This window comes from Thunnus thynnus, chromosome 2 (assembly GCF_963924715.1).
Source record: "Thunnus thynnus chromosome 2, fThuThy2.1, whole genome shotgun sequence".
NCBI classification, from domain to species: domain Eukaryota; kingdom Metazoa; phylum Chordata; class Actinopteri; order Scombriformes; family Scombridae; genus Thunnus; species Thunnus thynnus.
This window is the reverse complement of record NC_089518.1, coordinates 26333223-26348682: the sequence shown is the minus strand read 5'-3', so window position 1 is coordinate 26348682 and position 15460 is coordinate 26333223. Positions and strand designations below refer to the sequence as shown.

The following is a 15460-nucleotide window of genomic DNA, read 5'->3' as shown; positions in this document are numbered from 1 at the left end:
TGTTAAGTGTCCCGTTGTCCCGTGTGTGTGTGTGTGTGTGTGTGTGTGCGTGCGTGGGTGTGTGTGTGAGAATCAGTGACGAGTGTTCGTTCTCAGTGGTGAAGGAAAGCCTGTTGTAGGTCACCTCTGTGATAGCTCCATCTCTCCTTATCACCCTTTCACTCTGTCTATCTGTCCTTGCCCATCACTCTTCCTCTCTATCTTTCCCTCTCTCTCGCTGTCAGTCACTCACCTTTCCAATCTTCCTTCCACTTTAAACTTCACATCCCTTCCACAAGGTTATCGCACTACTAAAACAGTATGTGTGTGTGTGTGTGTGTGTCTGTTTAAGTGTATTATTTTCAGATGGTAGACCACCATAACACTTCAAAGTCACTTTTTTTGTTGTTCTGTCTCTACCTCACCACTTAAACATTTCAGGGTCTGCTGATTGCTTCTGTCTCTCTCTCTTTCTCTCTCTCTCTCTCTGTTTCTCTCTCTCTCTCACACACACACATCCAAAAAACACATAAAACCATACAAGCACACAGTCTCAAAATGGTACGTGTCAGCTGGTTTACATCAGATCAGAGACTGATTGGAAAATGCCCATGCCCTCAGTACTCACACACACAAGAAGGCACAGTGCCTTCTCCCTGCCCTCTGGCTAATTAATTTCCCAGATCGAGCATGTCCCGCCATAAAGTGCTCTCCCTCCTTCTTGAGTCGCACTCAATCTGTTCCTCCTCTCTCCTGTGTCTCTTCAGCGAGCCTGGCTCATTTCAGCTCCCCCTGGCCTTTGATTGCGTTTGCCCAAAATGTCAGGGCAAAGAACGTCACCTCATCGAACCTCTGCCTCTCTCGTTTTCTTTCCTCCCTTTCCTGCTCCATTTTGCTCTTTCTTTCTCTTTGTATCTGCATATTTTTTTTTATCTGACTTGGAAGATGAAACTCAGTTTTTGTCACATCAAGTTCATGTTCAAGTCCTCAGCTCAGAAGGGTCTTTTCCCCTCTAAATCGAGGGATTGTCTTGCATTCCTTCTCCACATCCCCTCCTCCCCAGTTCTCATAGCTTTTAATTTGTTCATTCTGAGCTCACCACAGGCCAAAAACAGTCCTTATCTTGTCCTCAGTCTTCTGTGCGTGTGCATTTCAAGTGGTTTATTTGGTATGTTGTTTACTACATTAGTTTTGGCAGTCTGTGTGACCCCAGTCAGTTTGGCTGGGTACTTTGAAGATGAGTTTGGCGTGTTAATCAATCAGACAGTGAGACCAGTGCTTGGCCAGGTCAGACAGGCATCAAAGGAGTTAAGTGACGTCCACATGGTACTTGTTGAGGTCACTTTACAAAGCTTTTACACGTTTGTATGACATGTGTTTTCATGCATTTACACCATATTTACATGCATGTAAACTCTCCTGAGAGAGCTGTAACTTTTTTGCTGATTTGACGGTCAGTACACGTCATTGTCATGGTGAACACAAGCACATGTAGACATGAACACTCACAGAGAACTGAGCTTAGAACAATGCGCAGCCATGAAAATTCAAGTCGTCCAAGTTCAACCATGCAAAATAAATGTTACAGTTATGATTAGCAATGGATGATATCACAGTATATGCGTTTTTTAGAAATCAATTCAGAAACAGTTTATGGATGAAAAAATGGAGGTAATTCATCATATTAATGCCAGAATTGTATAAAAACCCAATAGCCCCATGGATACGGGACATTGATCATCATGTCAGAACACAACAAGAGATATTTAAGCGATAGCTTTCACGGTATAAACAGTATGATAAAATATCAGATGGTGACATATTTATGTATGTGAGCATTGTATTAACCCATTACTCAACCGTAGCTATGAAAGGTGTAACTTTCAGTCATGCGCCAGTGGTTGGCATTTATGTAACCTTTTATTTTAAGGAATGTTACATAATACAACAGACAGCAGAATTGCAAAAAATGCATGTCAGTATTGGTAAGAGTATCGGACAGAGTGGATGTAAAAAAAATACAGATTTTGTTCTCTGCTTTAAAATAATGCTTTTGCATCTTTTGTAACTTTCACAGCTTAAAAGGATGTGAAGTGAAAAGTTGTTTTCTTTTGGTTCGGGGTATACAGCAGCGCAGTAGAGACAGCAATGTGGAGGCCAAGTTTCTAAACGCAACACAAAGAACCAACTGAATGTCTCTCACATTAGACATGACAGTTGTGCTCTCTGGAATACATCAGCCATAATAAGCCTTTTTTCTGTTGTCCCTACTTCCATATCTATACACACACACACACACCCTGCACTCATGCGCACACTGCATCACAGTAAATCTTTACCATATAGCATCACTTCTTTAGTAAACGTTCTGTCTTCATCAGCGGCTAAAATATGGTGTATAGGATTACAACAGACCGGCATTGGGATGGCTTCAGAGCAATAAGATAGCAGTAATGGCACACCATCATTTAGGAGAATGTAATAAGTGAATATCTAATAAGCCTGTAAAAGATGCTTAACCCCTGAAACTCTGAGGTCAGGTACAGAGATAGGAGAATAAGCTGATTAAGGAAGGTTTCTTCTCACGTTGCGGTCATCACAGGATTGACCAATTCCTGACCCCGCTGTTGGGAGTGCGGTTTCCTTAGCCTAGAACCACTCCTATGTTTGGATAAATCCGCTATTTATGGTGTTTGATAACAGCTTGTGGCTGATATGGGTAAGGAATAGGTTATGAATCTCCGGTCAAGAGATAATGTAGGAGTTAATGGAACACCAAAGATTTAGGGTTTTACTCTGTTATTCACCCTTTGCTTGACATTTGTCACCAAGGTTCCTAACTGAAAGATATTAGATTTAAATTTTAACACGTGGGAATGTCTCAGTGAAAGATTTGCAAGGCATATATGATGCAATCAACTAAAAGTTCAGGTTTTGACACAGGGATAACTTAAGATACCGAATGGCCTATGACACAGTTTAAATTGATCTGATGATTGATTTTTTTGTTTAGTGATTGATTGACAAGAAGATATGTTGGCTCAAATCCCGTGAGACGCTTAAATAAATGGAGGGAATTGGTTTTAAATGTGATCCCCACCTGTTTCTCATTTAATTATGTCGTTTCATTCCCTGATGACACACTTGGTAAAAGACAGGTGAAATGTGCTGAGCTCAAAATGAATGATATCCAGGATTTAAGGTCAATCTCTGTTTCTCTCTGCTTCTTTTCACACTAAAGGGGGAGTGTACACACACACACACACACACACACACACTTACTTAGGTCCCTTCTGGGGACATTACATAGACTTACATTCATTTCCTGGAGACTTATCCTAACCCTAACCATAACAACTACTTGCCTAACCCTAACTCTCTCCCTTACCCTAACCCCTTACCCTAACCTTAACCACTGACCCAAAAATCAGCTTTTTCCCAATTGAGGACACGGCTTTTGTCCCCAATTGGACAAGTCGTCCCCCAATTAACTCGTCTTGAGTCCGAAATGTGTCCCTGAAAGTAGGCTAAGTCAGACCAAGCACACACACACACACACACACACATATCTATGCACATACACACACTGAGCCAGATCCTAAAGCCATTTTCAGACAGGGCAGCCGAGTGTGTCCTCATTACCGTCTGGGTGTGTAGTCACCACTCAGTCACAGCTCCTGCTGCCAGAATGGGATTTTCCCCTCTTTTCTCCTCTGACTCTTCCACCTCTTTTTCACCTTAACTTCTCTTGCATATCGCTTCATCTATTTCTCTGACAGAAAATCATTATCAGTTAGGAAAGACAATTTCCTGCTCCTATGGTCCCTTATACACCTATATTTTAACAATGTGGTTAAATATCAGGAAATTATGAGTTAATTGCAATCACCTTAAAAAGACAATTGACAATAAATGACTTTTTATTTTATTGAAAATTGTGTAGATATAATAGAATAGGACTTAAATCTTAATCAATTTAAATTGGTAGATGTAGCCGCCAACATGTACATTTGAGTTACAACTGAAACTAGCACTATCTGTGTGTAACATACCGTACATTATTTAGCTTTAATTGGTTGACCTTTCCTGTGTAAATGCCTTCAATAAAGCTCCATTTACAGTAAGAATGTTGTTTCCAAGATAATAACCCTCATACAAATGTTTACATCTTTTGAACATTCTTCACAAACTGAACAATCATTATGGGAGCAAGAAAAACTAAAGGATCAAAGTTATTACAGTTCATCCTGAAGGGGACATGAATGTGCGTACAAATGTCATGGCAATCCATTCAACAGCTGCTGAGATATTCTCACTCAAGACCACAAATGTCAACCTCTTGGTGGCGCTAGGGGAAAGGTCAGGGGATCACCAAGGTCATTAGGATTCATCCTCTGAGGATAAGGAATGACTATACTAAATGTCATGGCAATGCATCTAATAATTTTAGTCCGGAACAAGGAGAGGGACTGACCGATACAGTATGTTGTCTGTTACATGTTCCTAATGACAGCGATCGAGATTTAGACAATTCTCAATAAAAACAAAACTCATAAACACTTCTCAGCTCAGTGATACTTAACTGTTTGTGTTTATATGTTCTTATTAGGGGATATATCAAATTCATTTACAATTTCATTGCTTTAGAGACAGGTAGCATGGGTAAAGAGTGGCTATGACATGCAACAAAGGTCTCCGGCTGGAATCGAACTGGGGTGCCTCATGTGCAAATATTTTCTGCATCTATTTATGTGCAACTGTGTAGAGATGTGCTTCACTTCCACTATTGCATAATAAAAAGAATGCAGCAGATCTGTATTTCATTTGTATATATTCACATAAACAAAATTATAGTATAATTATAGTGTGCCCAACAGAAATAAAATCAACTGTTAGAACATTTCTTTATGTACATTTTTATGTCTACTTCATCACTATACTGTGCTCCGACTGCACTCTCTTCCTCCGACAAGATGGACTAAAGTGCACAACTGTAGTAAAAACGTTTTACAGAAAGCTCCTCTCCTTTGAAAAAGTAGCCAACGATTTCCATTTGCCACCGGGAGTAGCTGGAGTTTACAGTCTCCTGATAGAGGATCAAAGGAACAGGGAGAGAAGGAGAGCACACACAGGGATATTAGACTGTAATGTCGACCAGATGAACTTGTTGATAGAGTCCTAAACAAGTCTAATAGCCTAACACTTGGCTTGTTCTGACAATAGGCATTATCTGACTCCTTCAGTTTATTAGCTTGAGAGCGTAACAAAATGATGTTTAGTGTTATTTGCTTCCTCCTTTTTTCATTACTGCTATCTCAAACTGCCATATGCTTTCTGTATAAAGTCCAGAACTTGTCACCAGTAATTCAGATTAGGGAGGTGGTGCTTGCTTACGTTAGTGTTGCACAGTAATCAGGAGATGCATGGACAATATATTCACTCGCACTTCTTATACATTCACCGATGTAGGCACCTGTCTGCTTCTATCCTCTCACTTTGTCAGGTTGAGGGAAGTAAAATTGAAGGGGAAGAAACAGGGACGTGGGGTTGGCGAAGGGGAAGTACAGGGAGTTCTGTTGTTTGGTTCGGTTAACTATGAAGCCCTCCTCTTTTATTTGATCTCCCCTGTTCCTCTGAAAATTCCCAATCGCTCTGCAAGGGGGTTTTAACAGCAGCAATATGTGTGTCTTAACATCAGACGAGAGGTCTGAGCTCAGGTAATCAAATTTAGGATCATGTGATTGGACATGACAAGGGGAACAGGATAGGGAGCCATTCCACTTGACGTCTTTCCAGCCTCTCTCTCTCTCTCACACACACACACACACACACACACACACACACACACACACTCGAGCGCACACAAACACGAGTGTCTCAGTTTTTAGAATTCTTTGCCAGGTCACCACTAGTCAAAAAAACAACATGGCTGCTCTGTGTGCTGTTCACCCATCTGGCCTGATGGAGCCTCTTCCCCACGGTGCCGTTTTACATGAAACATACTGTAGCTTCAAAGCCGTGTTACTGCCTGTTTAGCTATAATGTGCCATTATGCATGGCATCCAAGTGCATGCTGGAGCAAAAAAGGAACCACATGTGGAGCCCTCCAAGTGCCCAAAGCTATATATTACATATGTTACATTCTGTACACAAGATGTGTGTGTGCGTGTGTGTGTGTGCTCTTGTGTGTGTAAAAAAAGACTCTACATTACATAGCTCCAGCTGGACAGGAGGAAAGAGGGTTAAATACATGCAGTTGATTCAAAAACCATAAGATTATTCATTTCCCTTCTCCTGTGGGAACAAGCTCCTGCTACACTTGTACACATCTATATACACAGACACACTGACCCAGTCTTACCCGATGTGCAGTAACAACATCAATCTGCTGATTGTATGTTATTTAATACTGTTGTGTGTGTAGGTATTTTGAAAAGTGCTGGGGATAGAAGTGAGAAAGGGAGAGAGAAGGAGACGGAAGAGGAAAAAGTTTAACATAAAAACAAGTTTGTAAAGATTAATTTTTTTTCCCTCCTCATTGAAGTGGAGACGTTTGAGTCTCAAGCTTGTTTGTAAAAAAGTTTTGAAGTGAAATGGATTTCTACGAATGAGAAAACAACATCAGGGCTAAGTAACTATTTGAAGGTGCTGTCAAAGGCTCTCTCTGTCTTTACCCTCCTCTTTTCATCTTTCTCTCATCCCTCGCTCCTCCTCCTCCTCCTCCTCCTCCCTTCCCATTCTCATTAGTGATGGTTGTGAGAGAGTGGAGAACAAAGCCCAGGCCCTGCTAATCGATCACTGAGCGGCACTATCAATCGACTGGTGAAGCGCAGGTCTCCTCCATCTGCTCAACAATTGACGGGTCAAAGATTGATGAGGAAGATTGTTGTGTTGTCTGTGTGTATGTGTGTGTGTGTGTGTGTGTTAATGCAAGAGTATGTCTTTATTTTAGATAGATTGCATGAGATTTAATCTCATCTCGTTTGCCAGCTGCATGTTTTAATTTGTACTCTTCTCAAAAATAAATTAAGTCAGTTTGAAAAGGGAAGCACACGTATGAGGTCACAGTATGTTGTGTGTGTGTGTGTGTGTGAGTGTGTGTGTGTGAGCGTGTGTGAAGGCATGTACTGTATGCATGCACATATGCTCCGAGGTATAACAAAGCCCCCAGACACAGAGAGATATTTGTTTCGGTGAATACTCTTTACCCTGGCACTATGTCTGGCAGCAGTAAACAAACACACACACGTACACACACACACACAAACACATGCAGAATTAAATCATGTACTGGCATGGACTCACACATTGCCCTGGCATGTCGTCATTGCCTTTCAGTGCTGTGACTCATGCCATCACTCTAATGGATGAATCCTGCAGCAGTCTAAATAAGCATTGGTGTGTGTGAGATTTGTGTCTGTTTGAGATACATGGGTGTGTTTCAACGTGTTAGCCACCTTGTGTGTATGTGTGCATATTTTCAAGGTGTTTTGTAAACACCGGAATTATGTGTCACAGCTGGCCAGATGACTTGCCCCGGTTTCATCTTGAATTTCTGTGTGTCTCTGTGGGAGAACGATGCTGCCACATTTGCATGAGAAAGGTTGTCAGACTAACACCTTTTCCTATTTCTCTCCCTCCCATCTTCCACACCTCTGTATCCTTCTCCCTCTCTGCCTTTCCTCTTATTTCCACAGCTCTGATAGCCATAGGCCAGTACAGCAGTACCATAGAGACCGTGGATGCCGGCTGGTGTAAGGACATCACAGACCAGGGAGCCACACAAATCGCTCAGAGCAGCAAGTCCCTCCGCTACCTGGGCCTCATGAGATGTGACAAGGTAACAAGGCTCTGCCCATAATGTCTCCCGCTGTCTGGTTTTCTGTCAGTATGTACGCCATTCGATGTGTGGTTTGCTTTAAAAAGATGCTTCTGGAGATGTTTTAAGACGTAGCAAGTCAGATTTTTTTGTGTACTGCAAAATAGTTTTGGGGAAATATGCAGCATGAGTTAGTTTTGGCTGCACAAAAAACTTTATATTTTTTCTTAAGAGCTGGAAAAGTTGGCTGATTATTTGATTTGTTGATGGATAGAAACCTAATCTGCAATAATTCTGATAATGAATTATTTATTTTAAGTCATTTTTTCAAGCAAAATGCCAAATATTTACTGATTTAATCTTCTGCAATGTGAGAATGTGTTGCTTTTCTCTGTTTTTATATCATGCTAAAGCAAATCTGTTTGTGTTTTGGAAACCTGGTGCAGAAAATAAGCAATTTGACGTCATCACCTTGGGCTATTGGCAATATCAATAGGTAGTCTCACAATTTTCTAACATTTTATAGATGTAAATCATCCAAAAAATGGTCAAATTAATGATAAATATCATTAGTTTTGACCCAACTTTCTTAAATACAGCAGCAACGCCCCTCTTTTGGCTCTGAATGTGCTTAATATGTGTAAGTGGGCGTGTGTGTGTGTGTCTGTGTGTGTGTGTGTGTGTATGCCTGTGCACATGTCTAATGCACACATTTGCATTTTAAGTAGAACTGGGCAATAATACAATAAACGATATATGTTTCAGGGGAAAATATATGCTGTATTAATATTACATATTAATAATACAATCATATGCATAACTTTATTGTCATAAAGCAGTCTTGCTCAATGATTTGCAGAATTACCCACACTGACCAATACACTCAGATATTTTAAGGGGATAGTTACCTCAGTATAAATAGTATATATACATTTCTGATGGTTGACAAATTTCTGTCATCTTATGGTCTATATCTGTCACTCAACACATAACACACACACATAAACACACACATGAACTCTCAGAAGTCCCAGGTTAAGGCAACTGGCCAATTAAAAAGTGTCCAGAGGAGAGCGTGTTGAGTACCTAAGCCACTACCGCCTGTGCCCAGTATGTCTGTGATGCATGTCTGAGTCAGTTGGTTGGGTGATAACAGAGGTAAAGTGACATAATGACCCCTCTGCAGCCTACTTTGAGATGCCTCTGGTTGATCTTTCCAAAGTCACCCTTAAACTCTCATCTGGCCTCTTACCCATCCAATCACCAACCTGATGCCAGCTCATGTAGTTGTTGTGCCATGGTAACAACTCCACCCACCTCTCCAATTGGTTCAGAGAGACTCCTACCACACAGATGCATCCACTTAGTGTGGAATCATTCAGTCTGACATGAGTGGGATGAGGGCAGACAAGGAAGGGAAAGTGAACAGCTGGCTTAACCTAGAAGCTTTAGCCTGTACAGATATCTTACAGCCTGGTGTATTATACTGTACTGGTACACAACATAGACCATTATCCCACTGCTGGTGGGCTTCCATATGGTGAGTGTAACAGTATGTTTTAATGAGCCTTTCGTTTTTCAGGTTGACATTTGGGTTTGGGTCTGAACAAATTTAAAAGCCCCTGCTGTGCAGTAAAAAGTGAGAGTCGAAGTTGGCAGGGAAGAAAGAGAGGGAGGAGGGAAGTTGACTTATAGTCAAGGCCTCTCACCAGGTTGGGAACTCATCATTTTTATTTCTTCATTATAAAATCAGTGATATCTGCGTGTCACGGCCTTTGGTTGACCCTATGGATTTCTCTGATAAAAATGCCTACCCAGAGATCGTTAACTGCGACAAGAACATCGGTGTATCATATTTATCTATTTATACTGTAATAAAATTAAAACATATGAGAGGTCTGACAGTGACCCCATATGTAAGGTCTCAGTGATGAAGCAGCGTGCTCAATTCACATTATTGCAGACATGAATGTGTATCTATCATATTTATCTCAGAGTAATAAAGAGTAACTGCATTACATAGCAGGTGATCACTTAGATTCCATTTTCATTTAGTTCCCTCTTGCCTCGCCGACTCAGTGACCCAACAATCGATATCTACAGCCATGCTAATAAAAATCTGTTCTGGAATGACCTACATCTTTACTGGAATATCAAATTTTCTTAGTTTCTTTCCACCGAATGCTTTCGTGCCCCTGCCCTCCCAAATGACAAATTCACCCATCCCTCTTCCCGTATTTATTTATCTACTTCTGTGTTCAGATGTGATATTCATACTCATAATTTAGCCTGGAGGATGGAAGGATAAATAATTATTCTCCCACTGCTCTGAAGGGGGAATTTGGCGATGACACAGCTAAATAAAGCAGTAATTGGTGCTATTAGAGTTGTAATGGAGTGTGAATCGAGCGGAGAGAAGAGTTTGACAGTTTCCAAGGTCAGGTACATTACCAGCTGAATGACAGAATTAATTCACTGCATGCTTGCCCTCTTCACCCATTTCTCTGTCTTCCCCCTTTCACATCCTAAAATTGTGTTTAGCATTGCAAATGAGCCTGAAGTACTGATGAGGATTGGTCTGTGTGTCCAGTTTGGGAAAAAGACCAGCCCACGGCAGCTACTTTCTTTGTTGTTGTTGTTGTTGTTCATTATATTAAGGGACAAAGGGAGTTATAGTATATATGGTCAGATTTCAGGAGGATAGAGAGAGAGAGAGGAATAGGGGTAATCCAAAGTTCACTCACAGGGAAACAAATAAACAGAAATAGGTTGTTATTACCGAGGTCACAGTTAAAATGAGAGCTACAGAGTGAATTAAAGAGGTAACAAGGTGAGAGGCAGAGTCAGACCAGGGGAATTGTAGTTATCTACAAGTCAGCCCAGGGGCAGCAGTGACCATGCTCTGCCTTCAACTCACCTCCTACTCTCATCTCTCTCTCCTGTCCATCCCTCAAACCTCCTGCTGTGTCAACTCAATTTGTTTGAGAAAGATCTATGCAAATTAGATACAGTTTTGCTAATCATATTAGTAATTTTTGGAACCAATTATAACTGTTTTGACCACTGCTTGATTAAAAAAAATGCTGCAGCTATTACAGTGGTTGTAATATACAGTATGTTTCCAATGATGTTTACACACTTCTCTTAAATGAATTAAAATCAATATTTTTGCAAAATTGTTTTTACTTTAGGCCGTGCATTTCATTTGGTTGTAAATATTCCTGATTTGACATTTCAGCCTCTAGAAATGTTATATCATGCTTTATTTGTGTATCACAGCAGTAAAATCCGGAGGCATGTCCAACTCAATATCAGGGCAAACTAATCTCATCTCTGCACTTAATGCACTTCTGGGAAAACACAGAAGCTCTGTGTGTGGGATAACTCTCAATTCCACAAGGTTCGCACATAATGAAAGTCTTGTGTAAATTACTTAACTTTAGATTTCTCTCAACCACAGCGTCTCTTCCTTATGTCGACAAATCTACTGGTATATTCTTCCTCATGCCTCATTCTATTTTATCCTCCATTGCTTAAAGCAAGACGTAAAGCATAGCTCCATGTATCATCAATTTGTCCTTTCCTCTCTTCTGCCAAGTGTTGAAAGCATAAATGACCAGCATAAAAGGTCAGCAGTACTTCTTTAGTGAAGTACATATTTCTTATTTCAAGACAGCCAGTGTCAAAAAACCCTCCCTAGATACCAACAATTTAGTTAACTACAGGCCCATTTCCAAACTTCCCTTCATTTCAAAAATTCTTGAAGAAGTTGTCGCTCACCAGCTTCTCCAACTGGTCGAGGGGCACAATGTCTTTGACAAATTTCAAGCTGGCTTCCGCCAAAAACATAGCACTGAAACAGCACTGCTTAAAGTAACTAACTACATTCTTATGTGTGCAGATAAAGATGAATATTCCATTTTAGTTTTACTTGACTTATCTGCTGCCCTTGACACCACTGATAATGCCATTTTATTTGATAGGCTGCTGAACTGGGTTGATATCTCTGGTACTGCACTCAAATGATTTTCCTCATACTTGTCTGACAGACACTTTAATGTTCACATTAACAATTATGTGTCTTCCTCTATTCCTCTTTTATGTGTGGTCCTACAAGGGTTGATGCTCAGGCCTATTCTGTTTTCATTATAAATGCTACCTCTGGGCCATCTGCTTAACTCCTCCAGTGGTATCTTTTACCATTGCTATGCCGATGACATGCAGCTTTATTTCTCGGTTAAACCTGATAACCTCAATAACCTTAGCACCTTTCATGACTGCCTAGCTTCTGTTACAAATTGGATGTATCAAAACTTTCTCCATTGCAATTCTGAAACTGACCAACATTTGAACTTTGAACCTCATATTACTAAGCTCACTCAGTCTTGTTTCTTTCAGTTGAGAAATATTGCAAAAATCAAATACTATCAGCCAAAAACAGAACTTCTAGTGCATACCTTGATTTTTCTCACTTAGACTACTGTAACTCCCTCTTGCATCACTTCTTTAGCTCGTCTTCAAGTGGTGCTAAATGCAGCGGCTAGGCTGTTAATAAAAATTAATTGTCCTAATTCTTGCCTCCCTTCATTGGCTTGAGGTAAAACACAAAATTGACTTCAAAATTTTACTAATTGCATACAAGGCCTTGCATGGCCTGGCCCCTGCACATATTAGCAGAGTTGTTGATCCCCTACTCTAGCTGTTGGCCACTCCGATCATCTGATCAAAGCCTTTTATCTGTTCCCCGTTCCTATTTTAAATCCAGAAGGGACTGTGCTTTTGAGGCTGTAGCTCCTAAACTTTGGAACAGCTCCCCTCATTCCATCAGATCTGCTGAGTCTGTGGTTTGTTTTAAGTGGCTACTGAAAACTAATTTCTGTAGGTTAGCCTTTTTATAAATACTCTCTGTTTGCTTTGAGTTTGTTTAAGCACCTTGTAACTGTGTGTTTTAAAAAGTGCTATATAAAATTATTATTATTATTATTATTATTGTATTGCTCAGGAACTGTATTGAAGGTTACATTCTATGATAAAACATGAATGAAGAACATGGGGGATTCCAGGAAAGAAAAAAAACAACTTCTTCACGTTAGAATGTGTTCTTTATTAGATTTGAATGGTATGCTGATATGATTGAGCTTGATGGATTTCAATTGGTCTAACACTCATATGGAGAGAAGTTTACACAGCTTGACCCTTTAAGGGGGACATATTATGCTCATTTCCAGGTCTATATGTATATTCCGTGGCTCTAGTGGAATATCTTTGCATGATTTACAGTTCAAAAACTCCTTAATTATCTTATACTGGCCCTTTATGCAGCTGCTCAGTTCAGCCTCTGTTTGAAACAAGCCATTTTAGTTCCTGTCTCTTTAAGGCCCTCCTCCCAATGAGCCCATTCTGTTCTGATCGATCAGCTCTCAGAAGCTGCCTCTTGCTTGATATTTTTGAAACATTTTTATTCATGAAAATAAACTGAACCACAGTGAGCCTATATAGACAATGGTGCCTATTAGACTATTTCTTGCCGCTGTTACAGTAACATTTATAAAATAATTATGAACTTACAACAATTACGAAACTTGAATGTGACCACTGCATTTGCAGGAATATTTTGATCCATTTTTTAAAAAATTTAGTTAATCAAGTAGCGCAATATTTTCACTCTCAGCAATGAGATGTCAAATTCATGCCTTGTCCGTTCCTCATGCACACACATAGGAGATGTGATCATATACAACAAAAAAAAAGGTTAAATACTAATTTAACATGTCAGAAATAAAATCCCCCAATTTTTCCTTCAGTACTTTGGATAGCACCATTTGGCCAGACGTGCCAATATACTTAATGTCATTCTTGTAAGTCACTGTTTAATTCAGCTCTATGCTCAGCAAGCTGAAAACTTCAATATTGAATAGAAAATAATCAAAACATGCAATAGCACAAATAGCTGTCATCATAAAAATAAATAGGCTCCAATACATGCCTAATTGTCATACCAAATAAACAGTCTTCTTTGATGACAGATTTCTGTCTTCTTTTTATGCTTTCCTGTGGAGGGGTCATCCACAGCGTGCCGCCGCTCTTTTACCCACATTTCAGCAAATCTCCAAGCAGGGAAGGAGGCAACCCCTGGTCCATTTACTGCATCATCATGTAGCCTAGACGCGGTGTCATCTCTATTGTCACGTGAGCGCTGACAATGAAAGTCCATTTCTGATTTTATTGTTGTTGCAGTAATGACTGTTCTCACGTTGCAGCGCTTTGCGTAAATTTTTTTTAAGTAGCCTATTTTTATTTTGGATATTTTATATGGTCTATGGCTTAAGCAGCATAAATCACTATGAGGGGGATAATTTTTGTCCCCAACAGGTACAAAAATAACTCAGCAGAGGCAGGGAAATATAGACCAAGGGGAGGGGAATCCCCACCATCCCCCAGGCAAATCACAGCCTGTTTATCCATCAACTAACTACTGTCTAAGCCAACTGACTGTAGCTAAGGTCACTGACAGTGGCCCCAACCTGAGGTAATTTTGGTCTGCGCACCAACCATGAATATTTGCACTGCGAAAATAAATTGTATAAATTCTTCTATACACTTAGACACAGCGTCCTGCTTTGGCAGATAGTTATTTCTCACAAGAGCTATGTTGACAATGTTTTGGACATATTGCAACTATCTCAAAGCTAACATTTCCTTTACAAGGACTTGGCTTGGTTTCCATTCAGGATGTGTATTTAGTACAAATCACTGCAATACACAAAAAAACTTTGAGGATTAGAAGTGACAATATCACAGTAACAAACTGACCTCCTTCTTCAACCAATCATAGCCTAATGTTTATCATGAATAGCATAAGCCTATCTGTCTTACAGATGTTCAGGTGACTTCTGCAGCCAACATTCAGCTATTTAAAATAAATGATGGTTTCAGTCTCTCGCTATTTCTTCCTCTCTCCCACCCTTGCTTTTTTCCGTCTCCCTCCACAAGACTTCCCCCCACACTAACTGATGTGGAGTTGGGTTTCAGAGTGGGTCCTGTCAGTCTTAGACAAATACAGTCTTGTGATAACCTTGACACACAGTGCGGACAACCCAGTCAGCTCTCTGCCTCAGCAGCACAGCTCGGCCTGTGTAAATTTGTTTGGAATTGTCAAAACACTGGGAATTTTAATGTAACAGCTTCTCTGAATGTCACAGGACTTAGAAAGTGTAGAATTCATTTAAGAACTGTTAACAGGATCCAGCTGGCTCTCCTCATGTGGAGCAGTGTGAAGGATCGATTTCCTCCGTCACAGTTTATACAAACGTGCTTCCGTACTGTATACATTTTACTGCCAGGGAGCCAGAATTGTGTGTCCACTCCCATTTTGACTTATATGAAGAATTGTAGATTTTTTTAAAAAATAAGTCAGTACAAGGAAAGATCTGTGTGAAATCTATTTGATTGTCAGAAAATTTTCTTATTTAGTCTCTCATTTCAGTAGCTGAGCCATGAACGGTCTTAATAGTATGGAATGTGTGCGTTTGTCCCTCTGACGTTTTTCTTTCTTCTCTTTTCTCCTTACTGTGTCTGTCTGAAGGATTTCCTTTGTGTCCCAGTGTGTTTATACGTGCTCAAATGCAACATGTCTGTGTGTATTAGTGTGTGTTCTCATGT

At 40.2% G+C, this 15460-nt stretch overlaps 1 protein-coding gene across 1 annotated transcript in view; it reads left to right on the top strand.

Annotated features, from left to right (window-relative positions):
* Positions 1 to 15460, top strand: part of fbxl17 (F-box and leucine-rich repeat protein 17) — a 239313-nt gene that overhangs the window by 209095 nt on the left and 14758 nt on the right. The window contains exon 10 of the mRNA XM_067612929.1: positions 7677 to 7819. Coding sequence (XP_067469030.1) covers positions 7677 to 7819 — 143 coding nt within the window. The remainder of the gene's footprint in view (positions 1 to 7676; positions 7820 to 15460) is intronic.